This window comes from Entelurus aequoreus, linkage group LG03, assembly GCF_033978785.1.
Source record: "Entelurus aequoreus isolate RoL-2023_Sb linkage group LG03, RoL_Eaeq_v1.1, whole genome shotgun sequence".
NCBI lineage: Eukaryota > Metazoa > Chordata > Actinopteri > Syngnathiformes > Syngnathidae > Entelurus > Entelurus aequoreus.
Window position 1 is genome coordinate 20,129,876 of NC_084733.1, and position 19,289 is coordinate 20,149,164.

Here is a 19,289-nt window from a genome sequence, read left to right on the forward strand (position 1 = left end):
AAAGCACGAGCAAGTAGCCGTCAAATAGTGGACTTTAACCCAACCTTGTGTTCTTTATTAACACTGGAACCGGCTAATGCCAACAAACAGGTGAGGCTGTTAGCTAATGATGCAGACGGGAGATAGCGGCTAAAAGGAGCCAGACAAACGGTTTTGAGGTAGTGCAGGTGAGCTGCAGGTAAAAAAAAAAAATTAAAAAAAAGGGAGGATGCGCTGCCACAGAGCAGCCTTGTGCCCTCACAACTGTGAACCTGAGGACAAAGCCCTGATTCAGCACATCCTTTCCTCTGAGGGGGGGGGGGGATGGAAACCGAAGACGGCGACTATGTAAACCCCCCCAGAACCCCCCCCACCCAGTCCTGTGTGTGTCTCTCTCTGTATCTGTCTTTGGCCCGTCACGTTGGCAGCGGCCATGCTTCAAAGGCAAGCGCAGAACAATGCCAGGGCCTAGTCAGGAATTTGAAGAGCTTTTTATTTTTAACAAGAATTTCGGCCCGTCGGACTACTATCTGAGCAAAGACAAGACGAGGCAAAAGTAAAAAGGCGGATAGCATGTAAGGTGTGGAGTTGAAACAAACAGCTTGGAAAAATGATGGTGGCATTTGCAAACTTTCCAATATGTGTCCAGACCACTAGTTGGCGACATTACTTTTTAAAGAAACAATCCCCGCAATTACCCTATGACCCGTACCAACACGCAATGCGGGTGATTAGGTATTTCTGGCAATTTTACTGCTTTAAAGGCCTACTGAAATGATTTTTGTTTATTTAAACGGGGATAGCAGATCCATTCTATGTGTCATACTTGATCATTTCGCGATATTGCCATATTTTTTCTGAAAGGATTTAGTAGAGAACATCGACGAAAAAGTTCGCAACTTTTGGTCTCTGATAAAAAAAAAAGCCTTGCCCCTACCGGAAGTAGCGTGACGTAGTCAGTTGCTCACCTCCTCATATTTCCCTATTGTTTTCAACGCAGCTAGAGCGATTAGGACGGAGAAAGCGACGATTACCCCATTAATTTGAGCGAGGATGAAAGATTCGTGGATGAGGAACGTTAGAGTGACGGACTAGAATGCAGTGCAAGACATATCTTTTTTCGCTCTGACCGTAACTTAGGTACAAGCTGGCTCATTGGATTCCACACTCTCTCCTTTTTCTATTGTGGATCACGGATTTGTATTTTAAACCACCTCGGATACTATATCCTCTTGAAAATGAGAGTCGAGAACGCGAAATGGACATTCGCAGTGACTTTTATCTCCACGACAATACATCGGCGAAGCTCTTTAGCTACTGAGCTAACGTGATAACATCTGGCTCAAATGCATATAGAAACAAAAGAAATAAATCCCTGACTGGAAGGATAGACAGAAGATCAACAATACTGTTAAACCATGGACATGTAACTACACGGTTAATAATTCTCAGCCTGGCAAAGCTTAACAATGCTGTTGCTAACGACGCTGAAGCTAACTTAGCAACTTAGCAACCGGACCTCACAGAGCTATGATAAAAACATTAGCGCTCCACCTACGCCAGCCAGCCCTCATCTGCTCATCAACACCCGTGCTCACCTGCGTTCCAGCGATCGACGACGCAATGAAGGACTTCACCCGATCACAGATGCGGTTGGCGGCTAGCGCTGGCTAGCACGTCTGCTATCCAAGTAAGTCCTCCTTGTTGTGTTGCTACAGCCAGCCGCTAATACACCGATCCCACCTACAACTTTCTTCTTTGCAGTCTCCATTGTTCATTAAACAAATTGCAAAAGATTCACCAACGGAGATGTCCAGAATACTGTGGAATTATGAGATGACAACAGAGCTATTTTGTATTGTTTTCAATGGGGTACCGATACTTCTGTTTCACTGGTTACGTCACGCGCATACGTCATCAGTAAACCCTGACGAATGGGGTCATATGAATCGCCTTTCTACTGTAGTATCAGAGCACAAAGACTCACTCGCTGTCTGATAAGTATATTACAGTGGAACCTCGATTTAGGAACTTGATTGGTTCTTAAACAGGGTTCTTTAATGTTTTTTAAAACGTGTGAACATTGAAGAACATTTCTCCATAAGAAACAATGTAAATATGAATAATGGGTTCCAGCCTTGACAAAAGTCAATATTGTAGTAAAACTTTGTACACAATATAAAGCGCGACACAGTACTGTATATCAAACAAACATTACAAGTGGGTGATGAGTCAACTTTCTATTTAATAAATCCAAAAGAACAACAATGCACACACACGGTCACTCGACCTGTGGCGCACTCACACTTTGCAATTACAAATCTCCTCGATTTTAACAACCAAGTCGCTACTACGATTGGGAACAATTCAAAGAAAGAAAGAAACAAATCAATTTAACCTTGCTGGTTCATTATTTTGGTGTGCAATCAAAGTAAGGGAAGTAAGGAATGGGCAGTGTCGACAATGCTGTGGACACTTCCTGAACATTTCAAACCAAACATCTCTTATCCGTTACATTCTCCGGACTCACATTGAGCTTGCAAAGACTTGAAAAATGTTGTAAAATAGCTAAAAATACACTTAAAAGCACACAACGCATAAGGTACACTGCAAAAAGTCAGTGTTCAAAAACAAGAAAAAAAAAATAAAAAATTAGGGGTGTTTTATTTGAACTAAGCAAAATTATCTGCCAATAGAACAAGAACATTCGGCTTGTCAAGCCTTTCCAAAACAAGTAAAATTAGCTAACCTCAATGAACCCAAAAATACCTTAAACTAAGTATATTCTCACTAATAACAAGTGCACTTTTCTTGGTAGAAAAAACTAATATGAGACCTTTTTTCTCAATATGTTGAAAAATATTCTTAAATTAAGTAAATGCTAGTGCCATTATCTTGACATAATGATATGCGCTGGGCATTACATTTCTTGCATTTTCCCATCGATAACATGACATAATCGCGCCAAGTGCGTGCTCTTTCAGTCAATTAGTGTGCAAGGAATTATATATATATATATATATATATATATATATATATATATATATATATATATATAAATATATATATATATATATATATATATATATATATATATATATATATATATATATATACAGTGGGGCAAAAAAGTATTTAGTCAGCCACCCATTGATTGTCAATGGGTGGCTGACTAAATACTTTTTTGCCCCACTGTATATATATATATATATATTTACAGCCCGGCCCCCGACCAAATTTTTTTTTATTGTAATTTTGAATAATTTATCTGAATGTGCATGAACTATTTCTGTTCAAAATTGTTAGAAATGTCACATGTTAAATGTTTAAATAGTCAGTTTACTGTACTGTGCCAACTGTACTACTATATGAGTACCTATTTTCTATGGTTTCATTGAAAATAAAACAGCAAAGTCCATTTGGCTGCCATCCGTTTTAATTATGAGACACAATTGTGTCAGTCATGATTTTTTTTTTTCATGCTTGAAATAAGAAATTCTTACTTTGAAAAAGCAGTTTTTATACTTGTGAGTGTTGATGACACAGCTTTGCAACAGTTGATATTCTAGTTTCAAGCATGTTTTACTCAATATAGGTCATAAAATCTCAACAACAAGCTGTAATATCTTACTGAGATCATTTAGGACCGAACCCCTTAAAACAAGTAAAACACTCTAACATGAAATCTGCTTAGTGAGAAGAATTATCTTATCAGACAGAAACCAAGCAAATATCACCCTTATTTGAGATATTTAATCTTACTTAGATTTCAGTTTTTGCAGTGTAGTGAATATGCTAACATGTTTACAAATGTCTGTGTTAGTATTATTAACTTACAATGGCGTTCTTTTTGCATTGTTTAGGTTTTGTAAATTCACTCAAACGTCACATTGCAAAAAGTCAGTGTTCAAAAACAAGGGAAAAAAATACAAAAATTAGGGGTATTTTATTTGAACTAAGCAAAATTATCTGCCAATAGAACAATAAAATGTGGCTTGTCAAGACTTTCCAAAACAAGTAAAATTAGCTAACTTCATTGAACCCCAAAAAATACCTTAAAATAAGTACATTCTCACTAATAACAAGTGCACTTTTCTTGGTAGAAAAAAAAGAGACCTTTTTGCTCAATATGCTGAAAAATATTCTTAAATTAAGTAAATGCTAGTGCCATTATCTTGACATAATGATATGCGCTCGGCATCATGATTTTTTTTTCATGCTTGAAATAAGAAATTCTTACTTTGAAAAAGCAGTTTTTATACTTGTGAGTGTTGATGACACAGCTTTGCAACAGTTGATATTCTAGTTTCAAGCATGTTTTACTCAATATAGGTCATCAAATCTCAGCAACAAGCTGTGATATCTTACTGAGATCATTTAGGGCCAAAACCCTTCAAACAAGTAAAACACTCTAACATGAAATCTGCTTAGTGAGAAGAATTATCTTATCAGACAGAAAATAAGCAAAAATCACCCTTATTTGAGATATTTAATCTTACTTAGATTTCAGTTTTTGCAGTGTAGTGAATATGCTAACATGTTTACAAATGTCTGTGTTAGTATTATTAACTTACAATGGCGTTCTTTTTGCATTGTTTAGGTTTTGTAAATTCACTCAAACGTCACATTGCAAAAAGTCAGTGTTCAAAAACAAGGGAAAAAAATACAAAAATTAGGGGTATTTTATTTGAACTAAGCAAAATTATCTGCCAATAGAACAAGAAAATGTGGCTTGTCAAGACTTTCCAAAACAAGTAAAATTAGCTAACTTCATTGAACCCCAAAAAATACCTTAAAATAAGTACATTCTCACTAATAACAAGTGCACTTTTATTGGTAGAAAAAAAAAGAGACCTTTTTGCTCAATATGCTGAAAAATATTCTTAAATTAAGTAAATGCTAGTGCCATTATCTTGACATAATGATATGCGCTCGGCATCATGATTTTTTTTTTTCATGCTTGAAATAAGAAATTCTTACTTTGAAAAAGCAGTTTTTATACTTGTGAGTGTTGATGACACAGCTTTGCAACAGTTGATATTCTAGTTTCAAGCATGTTTTACTCAATATAGGTCATCAAATCTCAGCAACAAGCTGTGATATCTTACTGAGATCATTTAGGACCAAAACCCTTCAAACAAGTAAAACACTCTAACATGAAATCTGCTTAGTGAGAAGAATTATCTTATCAGACAGAAAATAAGCAAAAATCCCCCTTATTTGAGATATTTAATCTTACTTAGATTTCAGTTTTTGCAGCGTAGCTAACAAAAGCCTTGCTTAGCTGACTGAATGAACACTGGAGAACGATCAGTCCACCCACAATGGACAAAGGGTGGATGAAACGTTCACACCAAAGCATATTTATACTCCGTCCGTGGTTCGTAAATAAAAATAAAATAATCGTACAGCAAAGGGGTTCGTAAATCGTAGGTGGAAATGCAATAAACAAGGAATTGGGCTGCTGAGCCGGCAATTTCCCCACCTTTCTCAGGTGGTAACAAAGCAGCAACACTGGCGAGACAACATTGCCCTTTTGTGTTGAAAGCAATCGTCGCTGGCTGACAAGTAGCAATTGTCAATAAATGAACTGATTGCACACAAACGCGTTAAAAGGCACTTTGGGGATTCTGTGATTCTGCAGGATCTCTCCAGGTGAAACGTCGCACGTTAGCACAGAGGCGCTCCTTCTAAATAGATAAAGCCATCGCTATATGTCTGTTCCCCCCTGTCAGGTTAGCGTAGTCTTTCTGTATTAATCACCATGACACGGGCAAGGCAACTCAATTTTCTGCTCCTGTAGGTAAGGTGCGCGGCGTCGCCGGCCCGAGACGGCGGCACGAAGCATGAAAACAGGCGGCTAATCTTTGCTTACCGGTGTAATTGAAATGCTATCCACACTGTAGGGTGCATTAAAGCCTGATAACGGCGGGTTCCTGTGGCCAATTTAAGTAGCTTGACTTCCCCCTTTGGCTGCGAGCGAATAAAGGGGGGATGGTGGGGGGGGGAGGTTCTGATAGATAAGGCTGACAAACCCAGCTAATTCTCCAGGCATGTTTCTCATTGTGATCCTGGAAAAATGAGACGAGAGAGGGTAGACAAAAAATGATTTAAAAAAAAAAAAAAATCAATTGACCCTCGGGTGGCTTGTCGGCCTGCGTGTCTGATAAACGTAAAAGCTCGCTTAATGTGGGCCCGCCTGTACCCGGCAGATAGAGCACTTTGTAAATGAACCCGCTTTGATAAATATATTAAGGAAAGCCGCCAATAAAAGGCGCAGACGTGTCATTTGTAAATAGACGCTCCCCGCTACACGGAATTAAAATGATAAAATGGGGTTCCATATAATTAAGTTTGTGTAAGACCTGAAATCCGTGCAAATACCTTCCCGGGCCGCTGAAAGGAGCCTGTCACTTCAATTAATCTGAACATCACCCCTGAGAAAGTACGCGGCCAAATTAAGCTGCAGATAATAAAAAAAATAAAAAAAATGTGGCTAGTATTTTGATAAGTAATTCCTGTATCATTTCTTTGCTTCTGTGATCATTTTATTTAATCCACCACCCCCAGTTATGTGCTAAGCCGTCTACAAAGAGCCCCTCGCCGGCCTGGCTACCTTAATCCAAAGTATATACCAGGATAGAGGACGGCAGGCGCTGGTGTCTTCTATTTGTGGGGGCACCGGTGGGGTTTTTTTTGTACTCAAAATACCCCAAAACATCCTCACATGTAAAAAATGTGGACTCACCAGTTGTTTACTTGTAGGATGGTGAGCCCCGTGTCCTGGGCTAGCTGCTTCTTCTGCTCTTCAGATGGGTACGGGTGCTGGGAAAAGAGGAAAAAACACAACGATGAACCTCACAAGACTAGCTTTTGGGCCACACAAAATCGAAGGGTCATCCTGCCTGTATCGCGTGTAAATTTGGGGTAATTTTTGTCTTTGGCCTAAATGATGTTCATGTTCTGGGTTAGTAGTCAGGTGCCTGAGTAAATAGCAAAGTATGTTTGTTTCATTGGAGAGTATTATGGGTAATGATTAGAGATGTCCGATAATGGCTTTTTTGCCAATATTCCGATATTGTCCAACTCTTAATTACCGATTCCGATATCAACCGATACTGATATACACAGTCGTGGAATTAACACATTATTATGCCTCATTTTGTTGTGATGCATTAAACAATGTAACAAGGTTTTCCAAAAATAAATCAACTCAAGTTATGGAAAAAAAATGCCAACATGGCACTGCCATATTTATTATTGAAGTCACAAAGTGCATAATTTTTTTTAACATGCCTCAAAACAGCAGCTTGGAATTTGGGACATGCTCTCCCTGAGAGAGCATGAGGAGGTTGAGGTGGGGGCGGGGGGTTAGCGGGGTTGTATATTGTAGCGTCCCGGAAGAGTTAGTGCTGCAAGGGGTTCTGGGTATTTGTTCTGTTGTGTTTATGTTGTGTTCTCCCGAAATGTGTTTGTCATTCTTGTTTGCTGTGGGTTCACAGTGTGGCGCATATTTGTAACAGTGTTAAAGTTGTTTATACGGTCACCCTCAGTGTGACCTGTATGGCTGTTGACCAAGTATGATTGCATTCTCTTGTGTGTGTGATTGGGCCGGCACACAAAGGAAGTGCCTTTAAGGTTTATTGGTGCTCTGTACTTCTCCCTATGTCCGTGTACACGGCGGCGTTTAAAAAAGTCATTAATTTTACTTTTTGAAACCGATACCGATAATTTTGAAACCGATCATTTCCGATATTACATTTTAAAGCATTTATCGGCCGATAATATCGGCAGTCTGATATTATCGCACATCTTTAGTAATGATATTGGATATCAGTCAAAAAAAAAGGGTTAAATACTAATGCAAAAAATACACTATATTTTCACAATACAAGATGCTACTTTTTTCCAAAACTTTGAACCCTGCGGCTTATAGAATGGTGCGGCTAATTTATGGATTTTTATTCGCTAACGGCCATATAGTTTTTCATTCAACAAAAAGTTTTCAAAGACCTGACAAAGACGCTGAAAAGGTGTGTTATTGTTTGTGCTATGGCGCCATCTGTTGGACGAGTTCGCTCATTGCAGGTGCTGCGAGTTGACAATCCACTTCTTTTTCCGTGACGGAAGTATATTCGTCCATATAGCGTTTCTGCTCGTATGGATTCTTAATTCATCACCCTAAGCAACGTATATAAGTTTTTCAATATAACTACTATTGTTTGTACTTACTAAACCGTCCCATGTGTGATGTCTGTAGGAGTGTTTTCATGCATATTAGCACATGCTATCATAATGTAATCAAGCTAGCGTTGTCAGCATTAGCGAATATGCTAACACATTTATTATTAACTTACAATGGCATTCTTTTTGTATTGTTTCAGTTTTGTAAATTCACCAAAACGTCACCGTGGAGTAATTGAGTCCGTTTAGCTAATTGGAGCGCTAGCTTCTGCAGCTAGTGAATCCATGATGACGACTTTTGTTTTGTTTGATTAGCCGTTTTACTGCTGTGTGACAGGCATCGTTTGGAAACAATTAAGGTATGTAAATAAAAATTTACAGAAGCTTTTGCACCGGTCTATACCTGTATGTACGGCTAATGTATGTAAAAATATTATTTTATTCTAAAATGTTAGTGGCACTGTATAGCCCGGAAAATACAGTAAATGTCCTCCGAGAAGAACACAAGGTTGGGTTTTTTCTGCTTTTTAGTGAATGATTTACAAATGGTTAACATGTTAGGCTACAGGCCACTAGGAACTGGCAGCTACACAACAGTTAAGCACAGCATAGCACACAAGCTGGGCATTAGGGAAGCAAGTCTCACAATATTAAAAAAAAAAAAAAAAAATTAAAATGAAGAAGCACAGAGATGACATCAAATCGTCATTTTTAAAAGTAAAAAAATTTAAAAATAAGAAACAAAAAACAAATATTACATACATATGCACTTTTAAAACATTCCATTTTTGAAAATTATGAATCCACATAGACTTTGAACAGTTAAGAATCGCGATTCAGATGTGAATTGATTATTTTTAGCACCCCTACCAGACATACGTAATAAATGTCCTTATTTAATTGAACCATATTGCAGTCTAGAACATGACATGTGTCAACATTAACAAGATCAAATCATTCTAGTTGAAATGTACTTACACATACAAAGTCTATAAAGCAGAAGCGTATTAGAAAGTATCCAGTAACAATTGTGTCCGCATCAACTTCAACTTACTGCGTCATGAGCTTAACCTAATGAATTATTTTGGCCACTTCAATTTAAATAAAGATAGAATAAGTCCATTCCAGACTGTTATTAATAAATAGGTTAGTGTTTTTCATACCTACCATTGCTGTCTGAGTAATTTTACTCGATCAAGTCTTTTCTAACATTCCACACTACAAATTAATGAAACAATGTATTACTTATGCTGATATCTTAACGGGTCAATATCCGCATCGCCCATTACTTGTATCAAAAAGTTAAACAGTTATTTCAGTCCATTATTTCAGGATTCTCCGTTTTTCATTGTGAAATATTCTTTCACTGCACCAATCGGAAATTTAGCCAATTACATCTTGCAAAGTATTCAAAAACCAGCGCTGAAGTCGTGTGACTTTCTCCATTGCGCCATACCTTTTACATGACCTATACCCAACACCCGCCACTCCCTCTGCACAGTATAGAAAAGCATGTATCAGCCCACCCATCATGCGCACACACACCCACACACACACACACACACACACAAAATTGAACTAAACCTGTCAGAGCTGGCCAAACAAGTTTGTCAAAAGTTTCAACCTTACTAAAGCCTCATTCCCTCCCACGCACTAACAACATATGCATTTACTGTATCTGCAGCAGTGCATACTGTAGGCAACACTCAAACAGGACTTTTCCAAGAGTCACAATTTATTTATTTTTATCCACACTTATATTAAATGGCTTCCAAGACTCAAACATAACCTTTACGCAAAGATTCGTAAAAATCCATTCAGCAGTTATAAAGTATCGTACTGTAATCAAGCTAGCGTTGTTAGCGTTAGTGAATATGCCAACATGTTTACAAACGTCTGTGTTAGTATTATTAACTTACATTGGCATTCTTTGTGTATTGTTTAAGTTTTGTTAAATTCACTAAAACGTCAGCACGGAGTTATTGAGTCTGTTTAGCTGATTGGAGAGATAGCTTCCGTAGCTGGTGGGTCCATGACAATGACTTCTGTTTTGTTTGATCGGCCGTTTTACTGCCGTTTGACAGGCACCGTTTGGAAACAATTAAGGTATGTTAATGAACATTTACAAAATATTTTGTACCGTTATATATCTGCGGCTTATTAAAGTTAAAGTTAAAGTACCAATGATTGTCACACACACACTAGGTGTGGTGAAATTTGTCCTCTGCATTTGACCCATCCCCTTGATCACCCCCTGGGAGGTGAGGGGAGCAGTGAGCAGCAGCGTAGCCGCGCCCGGGGATCATTTTTGGTGATTTAACCCCCAATTCCAACCCTTGATGCTGAGTGCCAAGCAGGGAGGTAATGGGTCCCATTTTCATAGTCTTTGGTATGACCCGGCCGGGATTTGAACTCACAACCTACCGATCTCAGGGCGGACACTCTAACCACTAGGCCACTGAGTAGGTTTATAGTCAGGTGTGGCTAATAAATTATAGTCAGGTGTGGCTAATAAATATTTAAAAAAAAACATTTTTCTAAGTTTGGTGGGTGTGGCTTACTGTATATACGGAAAATATGGCACATTTTCATTTCACAATTATAATTTTACCGTTAATTGTTATAAAGTTAGAACTAGTCATTATTAAGTACTTATTAATGCCTTATTCGGCATGGCCTTATTATAACCCTAACCCTCTAACCCTAACCCTAATCCCAACCAAATAACTGTAAATTAAGTCTGTATTACTTAGAATATGTTTCCCTAGTGTCCAAATAACTCTAAATCAAGTCTTTGTTTTTTAGAATATGTTCGCCATACTAAAGTGTTACCAAAAACATATAACTTTGTCTTGAATTTGAAATTGTTTTTTTATTCTTCACTAAAGAAGGGTTCGGTGAATGCGCATATGAAACTGGTGGGGTTCGGTACGTCCAACAGGGTTAAGAACCACTGTGCTAGACCCACTCGACATGGGGGGGGGGGGGTCACCCACATCTGCGATCCTCTCCAAGGTTTCTCATGTTCATTCTCATTGACATCCCACTGGGTTAACTTCTTCCTTGCCCTTATGTGGGATCTGAACCGAGGATGTCGTTGTGGCTTGTGCAGCCCTTTGAGACACTTGTGATGTAGGGCTATATAAATAAACATTGATTGATTGATTGATTGATTGATTGAGGTATGAAAAATAAGCATGGTACTGTAACTTTAGAAACCAAGATGTTTATATCGTGGCATCATTCCTTTCAATGCAGCAGTTGCCGGTTCGCAGTCAGCGGGGATGCTTTCTACCTGGGAAAACGGTCTCGCAAGAGCGCCGCCGGCCGCAGTGACGTCGCTGATGTCGTCTCCTATGGAGGGAAGGCGAGCTGACGTACACAATGGCAGGCTTTGGGCTGCCCAACCATGAAGCATGACAAAACAACAGTGATCGCCACTGACAGATGTCTTTAAGGGCCAGATTAGAAGTCGAGCGCACGCACATGAAACAAATGAGACAATGTTGTGCGTTTCTGCACACACACACACACACGCACACAGAAATATTCATAGACTTGACACCTACAAACTGGCACACACACAAGAATTTCTTTTAAAAGATGACACTTAAATCCTCCTCTATTTTCAGGTGGTTTCAAGCTCCATTAACATTCCTCCCCTTCAAACAAAACACCTTCACGTCTTAGTTTTCTAATTTTTTTATTTTTTTATTTTTACCCTCTAGCCTTTTTCCCCCTCATGCAAGGTCACAAAGAGTGCCTAGTATAAAAAAACTAAATTTTCAAAGTTAAATTTTTTTTTATTTTGGGTCTTTGTTTACGTTACTGTAGTGCAGCCTTCTAAGCAAAAAGGACTGTTCTTTTGGAAATAAAAAGCACGATGGCTTTGAGGAATGCGCTCGACTAACAAACAAGACTCACAGGAGAAGACAAATGATAATAAAAACCGCCTGCACAGCGGGATTAATCTGATGCTGATATGTTAAATTACCGACAGCGTAATAGAAATTTTGGATTGCCGGGTGTTGACAAGCCGTTGGCTCGGGAAGACAGAGCTCCTTCATAGCATGCGGGTGTGTTCAGTGGTCTGATAGGAATGTACGAGAAAATATTACAAAGCATTTTATTATGTTTTTATGACGCGCAAAAAAAAAAAAAAAAATACAATATTGCCAACTTTCCCAACACTAATACATTATTATGTGCATAACTTTTTGATTGCTGAAAGATCCCAAACTAAAAAGACATACCTGTTTAAACATGACACTGGGGATACGATACTTGGATGCAATTAGTTCCTAAAAGTTCCTTACTTTACATTTCCTGCTAAAGTTCATTCATGTTGTGTGTGAAATCATACTGAATACTGAAAAATGTGGGAATTTGGAATGACAGAAGAGGACGGTTTAGGAATAAACATACCAAATACCAACATTCGTTGCAGTTTTTGCCTCAGTCACCCTACATTTTGCCTTTTGTCAGCCTTCTTGCTATAGACCGGGAGGGTGCCAAAAGTGGGGCCCGCGGGCTAACTGTGGCCCACCAAGTAGTTTTGTTAAGCCCCCCCCCCCAAAAGGGTGGCTTCCGATATGTAATGCAAATTCATACTGACCGCTTTCAAGCTCACACAACAATTGATGACTAATTAGTTGCTATCTAGACTTAGGCAAAGACAAACTTTATTGATCCACAAGGGAAATTATACCCATTATATAATTCCTGTGTGTAGAAGGCCTCATTTTGCATGAATAAATGCATGTACAATCTCAGTTGATGTATGACAGGGCGCTCCAAATTAAATTTAACCGCAATTAGCCCATTCCTGCTCCGTCACATACTATAGCTCCACATTGTTACCGTGTCACATATACTGTATATACTGTAATATTGTACATGGTCATTGGTATATATTGTATATATGTTATAGACATAATATAATATATCTGTATATATATATATATATTATTCTGTACACATATTATGTATATATTCGTATATATGTTAGATTTTGTATCGCTATATTAGTCTATTTTGCATTGTCCTTTCCATCCTTACACTTTCCATCATTGTAAGTGAGCTACTGTGTTGAACAATTTCCCTTGTGGATCTTTAAAGTTTGTCTAAGTCTAAGTCTAAGTCCTCCATGGCGCGCAGCATTCATGCAAGGCAGACAAACCGGGTTCGATCCCTGGAGGAAATGGTAGCAAGAAGCCTGGTTGGATTTTTGCACTATAAAAAAAATAGTTGAGCAATTTATTTCTCGTTAAATCATCTTAGTCCAAAAGATGCATCAAATTTGTTTGATTAAAATAGTATAAAGATAGTATCACACCAATAAAAAGTATGGAAATATATACATCTTACTTGCACTAGTTAAAGGAACTGTATTCTTTTATTTTGGCTAAAATTCCTGTGTTTGGACCACAGCGCTTTAGCACATTTTCACTTTGGCCCCTGGAGGGTAAAAGTTTAGGCACCCCTGCTATAGACTTTTTTTTTTTTTTTTTTTTAAACACTTCAGTCAAAAAAATGTGTATTTTAGAAGATAGCTTCCTAGTTCCGACTGTCTGTGAGGCCGTGAATGTGTTCTGACTGGAGATTAGAATTAAAATCTTGGTTAAGGTTTAAGAAACCATTGAAAGGTGAAATAATTGAAAATTATAAAATATAGTAACAATTACTTTCATCCCATTGATTTTTTTTTTAACATTGATGTTCCAGGTAATCTAATTTTCAGTGAATATATAGGATAGGCAAATATAAGCTTTGGCTTCAGCCTATTCCTTTTTCGGTCATTCTTTTTCTTTTCTTTTCTTTTTGTGTGTAAATGTGTATGATTGTGATAAATATGTATAATCTGTACTGTTAAACTGGTCACACAAAATGGTTGATGGTTGATTATATGACCAAAATAAACTTATTTCATTCAAAATTAATTCAAGCACGGGACACACGTCGGCTTCTCGCGTGCGCGACCATGCGGTACGCTTACCATGAATTAGGTTTGTACATTATATCGGTACTAACAAAGTATCGCAGTACTAATGAATTAAATACCGGTACTTTTTATTCACCCAAATGCTGCTGTGGGGCGGTGACATACAGAACCAAGGCACATGTTGAGTAAGTCAGCATGCACACACCGAGCGAATGCAAGCGGAAATAGTGTGGAGAGGAAAATAAATTAAAAAACACAATTCTACTGCTTAATAAAAAGGGTGCGTGAAGCGCAACATGGAAGTATTTGGGCTTTTAAACTCATGATAAAGATGACTCTTTAAACACGGACGTGCCATGCTGCAAACATTTCTTTAAAACATGCCTCTGCAAATGTGGCATGATTAAATTATTACAATCTTTGCTTCAAACTTAGCTAAACATTCAAATAAGAAGCATCCAGACCTGCACAAGGAGTTAAAGAGTGACAGAGTTAACCAGCTCCCCTGCTGTGCACATATACTGTAGATATGTAGGCGCGCACACAGCTGCTTGGCTTGTTGCCTATTATTATCGGCATCCAAACCGCCCACATAGCGTAAACTAATGCAAGTGGACTGATTGAATTTTGTAACAAATTCCCACAATTTGTGTTCTATCTTTAAAAAAGTGTGTATTACCTGCTACATGTCTTACCTGTGTACTATTAGCCTTAGTATTGTTTTCAGTATTTACTAACGATTTTATTTGTCCTAAATCACAGATCAAGAGTGCCAACCATATATGATAAAGCTTTTACTGCTATGTCAATACGTTCTATTCTATTCTAACCTAATCCTAGATTCTGGCAGGCTACATGTAATATAGAACATTGTAAATTGTTCTTTGAGTGCAATAATAAAGCCCAATGAGTTTAATGCCTTTTAATTGTAATTCTAATTTTCTAAACTTGTTTTTTTATTTGCAATAAGAAATATGTGTTTAATGTATCGTCAAATCTTCTGTTAAAATTAAGCTAATAATGACATTTGTTCTGATCCCCCTTTACTTTGAATGAATACCTTACCCAAAAGTCAGAAAAAAGTTGAGTTTAATTGTGCATAAAACAGATTCCTTTAAATGTATTTTAGAGGATAACATTTTGAAAAGTTGATGATTAACAATTTATTGTTGGCATTTTTGGTAACACATGCATTTTGAGTTTAGGGCGTCTTTGTCAAAAAACAGCTACAATAAACTGAAGTCATGCCACCTTTGAAATGAGCATATCCCGGCTGAACTACCGTTATCAGTTATAAAGGTATTCAAAAAGAACATGATTTATTAATGCCGTTTGACATATCAAGGCCATTTAATGATGACTTCACATGAAATTATTACATATGGCACCTTTAAATGTTATATTATAATAATCAAATAAAAGCAGTCATTTCCATTATATTATTTCCTAATATAAGTGATTTGGCCCACTGACAATAAAAATTTAAAATCTTATTTTTAATGAGCTGTATGTTGTATGCCTGGGTGGGGTTCCTGCTGTGGAAGAATATGAGACATGCAACTCTTTCAGAGATCGCACTTTGTTTACCTTAAATCATTCAAATTTAGCACAATGAGATGTATGGAATACTGTGTACAACTTTTTGTCTGTAAAATACATTTTTTATTAGAGGGATCACATTTTGTTTACCTTAAATCATATATGTATATGTATATATATAGTATAATACCCTACCAAAAGGTTAATTTAGTGAATTAGCAGTTAAATACCAAGCATCAGGGTGCAGGATGAGCTCTACAGTAGTAGTTTGTTGGAGTGTGTATGCATGCAACATCGGGTGTGCATCCTCCATGGCTTCCGTGCTTCTTGGTATTTTCACATTAGCTTGAACCTCGGCCACATGACGTGCTGGCAAATACGCTCACGCCCACACATGTGCAGAAGACAAACAGTGAACATGACATAGAGGAGCGGCCGAGATTGGAAATGGGAGTGGGTCATTTACATTGTATTAAGGCTTTCTCAGCCTCTCAGACCCCACCATCAATCGCGCCGAGCATGTGCGTGTTTGTGTGTGCGTTTGTGTGACGGATGGTCGGAAAAAAACGAGAAAGATATCTCATCAAGGAGAGTGAGGGTGTTAAAGCCCCACCCATTCTCACACAGGGGACTACCGGAAAGATGGCTGCTGACCTTTTGCACGACGCGATTAATACAAAAAGAATCTGTTACGGGGTCAAACCGTCGCCTGTGCAGTTAAACAAGTGTAAAAAAAATAAGGGAAAAACAATAAAACTATAACTTTAATGCCAATACACTTTTTCCACATTTTTAATTATCATACAAGTTTAAAAAGAAGTTAACCTCTAAAGATATCACACTTCTAATTGTATGCTCTCAGGCTATGTCTACACTTAAACGAATAATTATTTAGCCTAAGCCCCGTTTCAGCCACACTAAACCATCGTTTAAGGTCCACCTCCTTGGATAATTTTTTTACACGGGTAAGTGCGCCGTGTATTTCTTGAATCTCCGGCCCTTAGCTTTGTATGGACTCATTGATCGTTTACAAACTGAGCTCGGAGAGGAAGTGAAGTCAGAAAGACCGCGCCCCACACAGCAAGTGACGTCAGAAAGAACGCGCCAGAGCCAGCTTCATAACAACCGGAGCTAACCACTGGAAAGATGGAGGCGAGTCATCCAGACATGCCCGTGTTTCTCCTTCTTCTACATGTACAGACGCTTGTGGAAATCACACATGAATACCTTAAGTGAAGGAAACGCGCGATTGCAGCTATTTCAGATACTACACATCTCAGACGGCAAGAGAACTTTCCAATGTCCGGGTCAGCTGTGATTCTATTTACCGAAAAACTTTGTCCATTTGTCGAAGGAGAGACAACGAGAATGCGAGCTCCCGTGGATGTGATAAAAAAGGTAGCGTGTGCTTAGTATTACCTGGCCGTCAAGAGAAGACTACGGAAAACATCGAATGCATTTGGACTGGCAAAGCAGACTGTATCAGTTATTGTCCGCCATGTATGTCGCGGACTCAACGTCTAGGTCCAGAGTATATAAAGTCACCAAAAACTAATAGACAGTGAAGGTGAAGGCAAAAGAGTGAAGAGTGTCCTGACCAGATATCTAGATCACTAGTTTGATTGATGTAAAATGTTCTTTATAACATTGTTTACGTGTCCAATAAAGATTTGATTAATTCATGATGGCTCAGGTGTGATTCACTACAATAGGGCCCCACAGCACACTGGATTCCAGTTAATTGAAATACCACAACACTGGATATTGTTCAGATAAGTCAAATTTAAGAACTTGCACACAAAGCAACACTGGAGGTGACTAAGACGTGTGCATTTTCCGCACATGCGTATTAGGTCGCGTTGCGCCGGCGGACGGCGGGGGGGGAGGGAGTCTGAAACGACCATTGTGTGTGTGGACAAGGATAAGGTTAGGTGACATTTACCCTGGATAACCTTAGTGTAAACGGGGCCTAGACTCCAAAAGGGACAGACTCTTCCACCCCATTAAACCATGGAATGCATTAGGTAAGAAACTTCAACAATATGACAAACATAGGTCACTTTTGGAAGCATTACTAGCACAGTGTTTACGATGTGTAACATAGATCAGTGGTTCTCAAATGGGGGTATGCGTACCCCTGGGGGTACTTGAAGGGGTACGTGAGATTTTTTTAAAATATTCTAAAAATAGCAACAATTCAAAAATCCTTTATAAATATATTTATTGAATAATACTTCAACAAAATACATGTTTAGAATTAAGTTCATGAATCCAGATGGATCTCTATTACAATCCCCAAAGAGGGCACTTTAAGTTGATGATTACTTCTATGTGTAGAAATCTTTATTTATAATTGAATCACTTGTTTATTTTTCAACAAGTTTTTAGTTATTTGTATATCTTTTTTTCCAAATAGTTCAAGAAAGACCACTACAAATTAGCAATATTTTGCACTGTTATACAATTTAATAAAAGAGAAACTGATGACATAGTGCTGTATTTTACTTCATCTCTTTTTTTCAACCAAAAATGCTTTGCTCTGATTAAGGGGTACTTGAATTAAAAAAAAAATTCACAGGGGGTACATCACTGAAAAAAGGTTGAGAATCACTGACATAGAAGAACTCCTTTTCACGATCTTAATATATTTGATTTCATTCATTTATGCTAAAATGCTAAAAATAACATAATTTACATGTTTTTGTGTAAAATCCTATTAAAATGTAGCAACAGCTTACATCTATGTAAAAGCTATAAAACCGTCTTTAACCTTACCGACTGATGCGTCTCAACATCACCTTTTTTTTTTTTTAACATTCTTAACTGTCAAGTTTGTGTAAAAAGAAGTTAACAAAATGTTTAATATATATATATATATATATATATATATATATATATATATATATATATATATATATATATATATATATATATATATATATATATATATATATATATATATATATACATACACACACACATATCAATTGTAGGGATATCTGATAATGGCTTTTTGCCGATATCCGATATTCCGATATTGTCCAACTCTTAATTACCAATACCAATATCAACCGATACCGATATATACAGTCGTGGAATTAACACATTATTATGCCTAATTTGGACAACCAGGTAAGGTGAAGATAAGGTCCTTTTTAAAAAAAATTATAAAATAAGATAAATAAATTAAAAAAATTTTCTTGAATAAAAAATAAAGTAAAACAATATAAAAATTGATTCATAGAAACCAATAATTTATGAAAATGAGTAAAATGAACTGTTAAAAGTTAGTACTATTAGTGGACCAGCAGCACGCACAATCATGTGTGCTTACGGACTGTATCCCTTGCAGACTGTATTGATATATATTGATATATAATGTAGAAACCAGAATATTAACAACAGAAAGAAACAACCCTTTTGTGTGAATGAGTGTGAATGAGTGTAAATGGGGGAGGGAGGTTTTTTGGGTTGGTGCACTAATTGTAAGTGTAACTTGTGTTTTTTATGTTGATTTAATTAAAAAAAATAAAAATAAATAAATAAGCATTAAAAAAATGATACCGATAATTAAAAAAACGATACCGATAATTTCCTATATTACATTTTAAAGCATTTATCGGCATCTCTAATCAATTGGATGAAA

At 37.4% G+C, this 19,289-nt stretch overlaps 1 protein-coding gene across 6 annotated transcripts in view; it reads right to left on the reverse strand.

Annotated features, from left to right (window-relative positions):
- Positions 1–19,289, reverse strand: part of meis2a (Meis homeobox 2a) — a 273,596-nt gene that overhangs the window by 68,135 nt on the left and 186,172 nt on the right. For all 6 annotated transcript variants that reach the window (XM_062041439.1, XM_062041438.1, XM_062041436.1 and 3 more), the window contains exon 9: positions 6,728–6,804. In XM_062041439.1, the coding sequence (XP_061897423.1) occupies positions 6,728–6,804 (77 nt within the window). The remainder of the gene's footprint in view (positions 1–6,727; positions 6,805–19,289) is intronic.